The sequence below is a fragment of the Charadrius vociferus genome, unplaced genomic scaffold (genome assembly GCF_000708025.1).
Source record: "Charadrius vociferus isolate BGI_N301 unplaced genomic scaffold, ASM70802v2 scaffold329, whole genome shotgun sequence".
NCBI classification, from domain to species: domain Eukaryota; kingdom Metazoa; phylum Chordata; class Aves; order Charadriiformes; family Charadriidae; genus Charadrius; species Charadrius vociferus.
Window position 1 is genome coordinate 146,876 of NW_009649982.1, and position 8,854 is coordinate 155,729.

Below are 8,854 nucleotides of genomic sequence, written 5' to 3' on the forward strand. Positions count from 1 at the left end.
GCCTTTTTAATAAAAATCTTTGTGTGTAATGTAAATAAATCACTGTCATTCTGATACAGACACTGCACTGAGAGGTGGGATTTTTTTCTCCATAGTTCCTTCAGTTTGCTTTCAACATAAAACTATTTTTGTCTATATTGGAAGCTAAGATCGGCTTTCCTGGAAGCCTAATGCTTTTGGCTTCATTGCTGATTCCTGAAAATGTGGATTTTTTTATTGTTCCTCCCATTTAAATTCACTTGAGCTATGCGGGTTTTTGCCCAGTTATGAATGGTTATGTTTCCTCTAGCTGGAGAAGGAATGTGAAAGCTGAAAGGAAGTAAGTGGTCATCTTGTTAGGAAAGTTTGACTACATCTTAAACTAAAATAGCTATAACTAAACAATCTTTGAAAGGTGATTTAGATTTATACTTGAGCAAGACTAGTGTTTTGAGATGGATTTTTTTGGGAGATGGAGGAATATTAGTATGTAGCCCATTCATCTGGTAATAAAGACAAGAAAGATCTTATCAACAAAATTATAGCTTGGAGGTAAAGGGAGATGATTGCTATGGTACAGCAAGGTTCATTCTTAATTACTTGTCTGCCTCAACTACACTAACTGGTGGTCTAATAGCATGGGTTCCTTTTTGGGGAAAATGGGAGGTAAGGGTGATCGTATATATGTGTGTGTATATATATATATATTTGTACTTATTGGGTTCACTTAAACTCTGTTTAGATTTCAGGACAGCATCTTTGTCTCCCAAACATCCAACTTACCTTCTGCAAAGTAATCTGAAGTTGGGCATCTGCAACTTACTGAATTTACTGTTGGGCAGGAGGGTTGGTCCCTGTTCTGGCACAACTGGTCCTCATCTTGGGTGTCCTCTGTACCATGCTCTTATTTACATGAAAGCCTGTAATCAAGTTCTGTGTACTATGCTTAAATTGGCTTTCCTCTTTTGATATCTATCTTCACTTCCTCTTTCTTGGACAATATCTTGAGCAATGTCTGTATAAGTGAAGCATAATGCTAGCTGAAACCTGTTAAAACTTAACCACACCCACTGAGTCATGCCATAGGATTTTCCCTGTCAGACTAACCTCAAAGATGTTTTGGGCTTTTGGGTAATAAAGGAAGTAGCTATCCTCCACCCAACAAATAGAGGGGGGTGGAGGGGAACAAAGTGGGAGTATGACTTAAAATAATCAGCAGTGATGTTGGTTTTTTTTTTCCTTTGCTCTGTCAGAATCTTTTGAAACATCCTTCTCCCTAAAAGATGTCTATTCTCCTCCTTTAGGAAGGTGAATTAGTCTTTCACTGGTCTCCAGTATGTTTAGTTAACAAATGCCACATTCTTCTTTGTCAGGCTGTAAGTGGCATAATTTATTTTTTTTAATATAAACTGGTTAAGGCATTTTTCTTTGACCCTAGCAGAAAAACAGAGGAGCAGCAGAACTGAAGAGAACTTGCCAATGGCTTCCATCAGTACCATGATACTTAATGTCTTATGGCATTTTTAGCAAAACCTGGTGCTTGGTGGCTAATAGGCAGTGCTCTGCTTGGCTGGATATCAAAGTTGGCTGTACCTGAGCAAGCAAATTTGACCTGGTTTTACTTGCAGCAGTTGTACTGTACGTTAATCCTTTTCTTCTGTTTGGGCCTGGTATTGAAAGTTCCCGTTAGAAGTGAAGATTGCTGCTGTAGGAACTGCTGTAAACATATGCAAACATAGTAACCTCAGCTGTAGCTTCTTGCAAATCCTGCATGGTCATTATCTGAATTTTGCCTCTATATCAAAATAGCTCCCGAGAAGTTCTGCTCTGCTGGAGTCCCTTTACTACCAGACATCTTACAGTTCTTGTGGCTTTTTACTTGCCTTCTACATTTCTATCACTTGATCTTGGGCTTTGAGTACAGTCTAGTTTACAGGTGCTGCATGCAGTGAAGATGTGGGTGAAATTTTGATTCCACTGAATCTGAACCAAAGTTATGCGCAGGGAACGGGTTATGACCTTACTTTTAAAATACAAAAAAAGAATTGCTTCCAATAAAAAATAAACAAAGAAAAAAAAAATCAAAGCAGTGACTTCCAAAGCAATGCATGGGAAGTGCACTTCTGTATTTATTCTTCTAAAAGTCTAATCAAAGTCTAAATGATAAATACTGAAGGGTGGAAATAGTGTTAAAGAATGAGTGATTTCAACTTTGTCCTTCTGTGGCTACATTTTTAGGTGTGGGAAAATGGAGCTTGTTTAACCAGCTTGCTAACAAACAGCCTGATCTGTTGCTAGAGAACTGGAATGCCTTGAATTTGCCTGGGTGTTGTAAAGTCCGTAGGGACAGATGTAATTTAGTGTCTTATTATGCTAAAAGCTTACTGATTTCATGTTTCTTCCTGAAACTCGCCTATCTGCTGTCCTGTTGGAAAACAACCTTATTTGCTAGTAACTTGTAAGAAGTGTTCTAAGTCTACTTTAAAAAAAAAAAAAAATTAAAAATACCTGGATGTAGAAAATGCAAGCATATGAAAGAAGAGAAAGTTAATTCATCCGAAGTATCATACCTTTTGTTGGAAATAGGTACTTATACAACTTGATAAGAGGCCCTCTGTTTGATAATCCCCTTTCAGTTCTAACAAGGATTTAGGATAAAAAGATGGTAACCTTCCTAGTTGCAAACTCTTGCAATCCTGTACCACCTGGTTAACATTGTGTTGTGGGCACTGATGTTCTTACTACTTTTATTCTCTACAGAAAGAAAGCCAAGTTGAATATGCTGCTGGACTCACGTAGCACAAGGGCAGCTGGTCTGATGTGGCATATCAGTTGTACGTGTTGGCAAATAAAGAAATCTCTTAATAAAGAAGGCAAACTGGAACACAGAGAACACAAACATGGTTTAGAGTGGGAGCAAAATTCTTTGTGGAGCCAAACTGAAAATTTTCTGGTAAAAATTAAACGGGGGGTGGGGGGAAGGCTTCTCTTCGGTCAGTCAAAAATTTTGAGTCTCATGGTATTAATGTAGTTTGAAGAGAGGAAGCTAGTGTATCCTCCTCTCTTTGTTGGTTAAAATGATTTTTTTTTTTCAGATCAAAAGCCAGTGGTCTTAACAGATTTGTTTAAAGCACTGAAATTAGATTTTCCAATATTTAAGAAATTCACATATTTCTTTTTCTTTGAAATTGTTAATTCATTTCAGCATTTCTGTGCAGATAGCTTTGGGTCCTGCCTAAATAATTGGTTTTGGCAAACATTGACTGAAGAAACACCCAATCAAGGACACTTACTTTTCTCCTATGGAAAAATAGAGGTTTAAAACATGTGAATGTATTTAGGTTTATGTATCTTCTGTAGCCTTTAGCACGAGAGCAGTCTGAAATGCTGTTCTACATTGTAGCGTGTGTATGACCACACAAGTTACACAGCCCGACTTCCTTTGACACTCCTGCAGAATGTGCTCTTACATGAGCTGCCATCAAATACAAAACATACGTATTCCTTTTGAATAAGTTGTTGTCTGAAAGAAAGCCAGAGTTTCTCTGCTGTCTTTTCTTTTTGCCTGCTCAGGTGCTTTTCAACATAGTACATCTAATTTAAACTTCTAAAATGAGCCATTTCACAGATTAACCTTTCTTGGCTTTAGTGCGTTCTTGCAGAAGTGAAGATATTTATCTGATGTATTCTGTTCTGAGCTGTGCCTAGCAGATTTGGTAAGTGCCCCCTCTGTCTTTTACCTACATTCAGAACCACGTGTTCACTGCTGATCAATAATTAACTCTTTGTTTGCCCATGAAAGTCCTTTCACCCTGCACAAAGCAAAGTATGCTTGCTGGACCACTGTGCTTTGCTTTGTGTGTTTGAGAGAGGGAGAGAGAGATCTATGTTAGGGCATTATTAGAAACCAATTCAATAATTGTTTTACAACTCTTTCTTCTCTATACTAGCTCCCTCTCCGTCACTATAATACCATTGTTAAAACTGATGGCAGCCATCAGGATATGGCTGCCCACTAGCATTTATGATAGCGTCTGTGATGAAGTAGAACCAAGGTTATGGTGGGTCCTAATCTGTAATTTGCAAAAAGTTATAAATCACTACTTTTACAGCTCTCTTGATTGCTCAGACTTGACCTAGGCTATTCTGAGTGGAAAAAAAGGCAATCCCAGTTAGCTTTAAAGGTCAGCCTTAGAGCAGCAGTATGAGTATACTCTTTTTCACATGTAGCGTAAAAAGAATCGGGCCCATAATTGCTGAGTGTTAGAGAAGACAGTAATCTTCCCCAGTTAGAAGATGCAGACCTGTTTTTAGTCTTAAAAAGTATTGCTATGCTTCTCTTTCCATGCTTTCTTTTCATTTGGTGTTTCACTGTCAGTAGATCCCAAAGGTACTGCTTAGTTTTGGGAATAACATTGTTCATTTTGCTGCAGAGATTGTTTTGCCAGTATGGACTAGACCTGCACTCCTACCTGCATGGCATTTTCCCGCAAGGTCTTTCGTGTTGCTGGTAACCAAATGTAAATTACATTTGAACATGTGGGTAAGCAATGAGGATAAAATATGAAGTTTGCTGCATGTGCGGTGTTGTGAAGTAGAAGCTGCTAAGATCATGGCTATATATATGAACAGACAATAAAGTTGTGTTGTCTTGTAAGACTTCAGCCTGAAGAATGTATTCTGTAGTCACTTATGTGACTAATAGCAATGGCTTGCAGGCAACCAGCACTAACTGAAAAAATTATGTGTATGTATTAGGCTTTCACAATGTCAGACACTGAGGCTCTAAAAGGAAACAAGATCTTTAGATTATTAATAATGATTTTTGGAATACTATGAAACTTCCCAAAGCCTAGAGGAGACAATGTGATGCGATAGGTTAAGGAAAAGGAAAAAAAAAAAACAACCACAAACCAACCCACAAACAGGCTGACCCAGATAATTGCAGATGGCTCAATCTTACATTGATCATAAGATGTGTGGGTAGAGGAGAAAATAAGGGAGTAGCCAATATTGGACTTTTTGTTCTCAAAGAATTAAGGAAGGGTAATACATGTTAATCAGTGTAGCTTAATGGAAAGTATATCTGGTTTAATTTTACGTTCTTTAAAACTATCAGTGTTATCAGCCACCTTTGTAAAAGTAATTTCACCAATGTAGTGCATTTTTAATTCCTTTTACCGTTTGATCAGTAGTGCACAGTTCATTGGCTAAGAAATGTGAAAAATACAACCCCCAGATTCATCACAATGGATAAGAGAGAAGTAACTAACTGATGCCAGCTTTAATGATTCCCAGCTCACAGTCACAAAGCAAGGAGTTTTAAGCAGCTATTCTGGGTATTAATTTTTAGCCTGCAATATTTTAGCTTTTATTACAGGGAAGAATTAAGTACTAGAAACCTATAATGGAAAATTCAAACACTTAGTTCATTAAACGAAATTACAGGAAGACTTGTTTAAATTGTGTTTTAGTTTCATCTCCTCAGCCAGAAGGTCTTCAAATCCCTATATGGGAAGGAGCTTTAGGAACAGAGTTTTAAAGCCCAATGGGCAGAAATTGGACCCAGACATGAGTCAGCTTCTGTTCTGGTAAAGGTGGGTGATATTTTCTGTGTGCTTCTGGATGAATGTTGAAGACCTGGAGATAAGGCAAGCTAACTTAAAAGTGAAGATGGTTGAGGTTTAACAGAAGGTGCCAGGTACTTCAGCACCAGCTGCTTCCCATAAGTTCTGGATCGAAGGAAAGAATTGTCGGTCTGCCCAGAGATTTCTTTCATAAAATCTAAATTATAAACATCTTCACACCAACTGTAGATGTTTAAGAACCAGCATTGAAATAGAGCCTGAGCAGAGATGAGATTGGGACCAGAGTAGAAATGCGGCAAGTATTATAATTTTTTAATTAGTAATTTACCAAGGATTATGATGAGTTCTTTAATCAAAACAATAATTAATTAGTAATGAATGATTTTATCTTCAATATCAGTGCATGCATTCTGGTCCAACTTAATTGTTGCTGGATTCTGGGTTTTTAAATCCTTTCCTTACATAATGTATGTGTCAAAGCAGCTTATGGGAACAAGTGACTAACTCCACACAGATGCAGTAGGAGGTAATTTAAGTTCAATTTGCTGCCTTGAAAATCTCCCCTGATGTCTGTAGTCCTATGCTATCCAAGTGATCACAATTGTTGTCAGGTTTAGGCACCAAACTATTCTGAAGTTTGGTAGGGAGCATTCAGCTATCGGTCTTCATCCATTTTTTTCCAAACCATCTTCCCTATCTTCTCTAAAATCAAGTTGGATAGAATTAACCAAGCTGCCAGTTAAACCACTCTGCTGTCGACCAATATATCAAACCTGGAATTGATCATGTTTTCGTTTGAAGTAGTCTGAGGAAATGTCATTTTTGTCTGGATCTGGAGTGGAATTATTTTTATTTGGGATTTTAAGTAATTTTTTCATTAAAACATTAACAAAACATTGAAAAAGTAGTTGTGATCTGTCCATGAAAAAAATAGGTAGGGATTTTTATTTTTCCAGTAATTCCAGCATATGGGAAACACACTTAACAATTTTCTTGTTGTTTTGACAAACTTCTCAGCACTGGAAAAAGCAGGGAAACATTTATGGTGATATAGCTGATGTTGGTAATAATTTATCAAAAGGTATTTTCCTAATAATTTTTCTTCAAATAAATGTCAACAGCTCCTAATCAAGACTAGATTAGAAGGATTCTGACTATGGGCAAGTCTTGAGGCTGCCTTGTTAGCTGCCACTGAGAAGCCAGTTCATTATCCATTACCTGAGATACTGGAGAGCATAGTAGGAACCAAACAGAAGCTGACAACATGTTTGGAAAGGTTACTGATGTACTACTATGAGTATGCAGTATATGTACTAGATTTGAACTAGATTTCTCTTTTCTAGTCTCCACACCTAATCCCTCAGCATTTTGCTTTCTAACTGGGAATGATTTCTGAGGAAATGTAGCATCTAACTGGGAAATTTCCATCAGCGCCAACTGTGTTCTGGGTTTCTGTTTTCTGGGAAGGTGGAAAATATGTCCTCCTTCTTCTTCCTACCTATCCAAGTCAAATATCCTGTAATTGTAATCGTAAAAAGTAATTGTTTTCTGCTGCTGATACCCTGCTGCTTCAGTAGACAATGATCCAGCCACAGTCTGTAGTGGGGCTGAAGCTGCTGCTCCTTGGTGCTTGTCTCTCACTGAAGGTGGTGTGGAGGAGGGGAGGGAAGGTAGTTTAAACAATTTTTTTTATCTCTATTGGATCCCTGTCAGCAAGGGGGGGGAGGAGGTGAAGAGCAATGACCTGAGCGTAGCGAATGCTGTTACCCTCTTGCATCACAAATATTTGATTTCTGAGGGGAAGTTAGAAGCAGCAACAGCAATAAAAGCAGCGGTTTCTGCCTTGTCTTCCAGAGCAGCATCAACAGGCATCTGTACCATGACACTCCACTTCATGCGTCTTTTTCTCTTGCTTCTGCTTGGTTCATGGTGGCCAGACTCTGAGAAGCATGTGGTGGGAGCTATGAAGGTCAGGGAGCACTATATAGCTGCTCAGATCACTAGCTGGACCTACAAACCGGAATCAGAGGAAAAGTCCAGGTAACAAAGTACAGGATAAGAAGGACGAAACTAGTCCTCTCTTGTGACTGAAAGCATTTTGTCTCCTGTGTAATTTTAGAGCCCAGGAGGACTTTAGAGCCTGATTTGTTGACTTCAGAAGAACTTGCTTGACTTTAAACAGCGTGATCTGAACTGGAGCTGATGGAGTATTAAAAGCTCCTTTTTATTTACTTCATTAGTAGATTAGTAGAATTATTTTCATGTTTTCAGAGCTCTTTTGTTAAATGTGTTCCAGGGCTTGCTTTTTATCATCTTCTGTGTGGGTTGATGGTTGTTGGGTTTGTTTTGCTTTTTTTAAAGTAATTTTTAGGTATATGGATTTTGGGCAATGTTAAGTTGAGCCATAGTTTGGTAAGATTTCGAAAACTTTCAGACTTTAGAATTTGCTGGAGGAATAAATATGTTCCAATTTGGATACTATCACTTTCAGTTAAATCAGAGCCTGATGAACTTTGGAACTACCTATGTTGTTTCTGAGTTTCTCACTAGTTTTTGTGAAATGTCCATCCTGAGTTCTACGGAGTAAAGGTTGTAGGATCAAGCATTGCTATGCTTTGTTAGGTGAAAATACTGATTTTTGTGGGTTTTTTTAAGACAGCATTGCAGAAGGCCAGTCTACATACATACACCAATCAAGCATATAAAATATCTTATTTTTTATTATTACTAGTATTATCCTTAGGATTATAAACACTGCAAGTACAATGCTACAGATGACAAAACTTGGATGTAATTTAGAATTCTGTTTACATTAGGCTTCGTTCTTATGCTGTGTTTACTATAGCCACCATACACAGCTTTTATTCATGAAGTGGCATGAAATGGTACAAACTACTTGTTCTCCTACATTGAAGGATGTATTTGAATACTACTGCATTTTTTTATTGGTGGATGGCTGGTTTTCTTTATTTCTGTTTAGTTTGTGATTATTTTTTTAATATGTATTGCATTTCTGGATGTTATGGAAAGGACAGATTTAGACTTTCTAATTATTCTTTTTTCAAGACTTAACTGAAACAAAGTTTCTATGATTTCTAAAGCTCTCCTTGGAAGTTTAATATAACTGGTGTATTAATATAACTGGTATAAGCATAGTGTCAAACTGGCAAGACAGAAGAAAACTGAATTTAAATAGCATTTGGCTTCATATTCCAAGATTTAAGTATTGACCCGGGCATGTGAATTGAGTAGATAGAACTTTATTCTCATCTGCACTGGATGCATCA

The 8,854-nt window shown here is 37.6% G+C and overlaps 1 protein-coding gene across 1 annotated transcript in view; it reads left to right on the forward strand.

Moving 5' to 3' along the window:
* Positions 1 to 7,343: 7,343 nt before the first annotated feature.
* The window catches only part of F5 (coagulation factor V (proaccelerin, labile factor)), a 34,777-nt gene continuing 33,266 nt past the window's right edge, over positions 7,344 to 8,854 (forward strand). Inside the window, exon 1 of the mRNA XM_009891611.1 lies at positions 7,344 to 7,607. Coding sequence (XP_009889913.1) covers positions 7,447 to 7,607 — 161 coding nt within the window. The 5' untranslated portion in view covers positions 7,344 to 7,446. The remainder of the gene's footprint in view (positions 7,608 to 8,854) is intronic.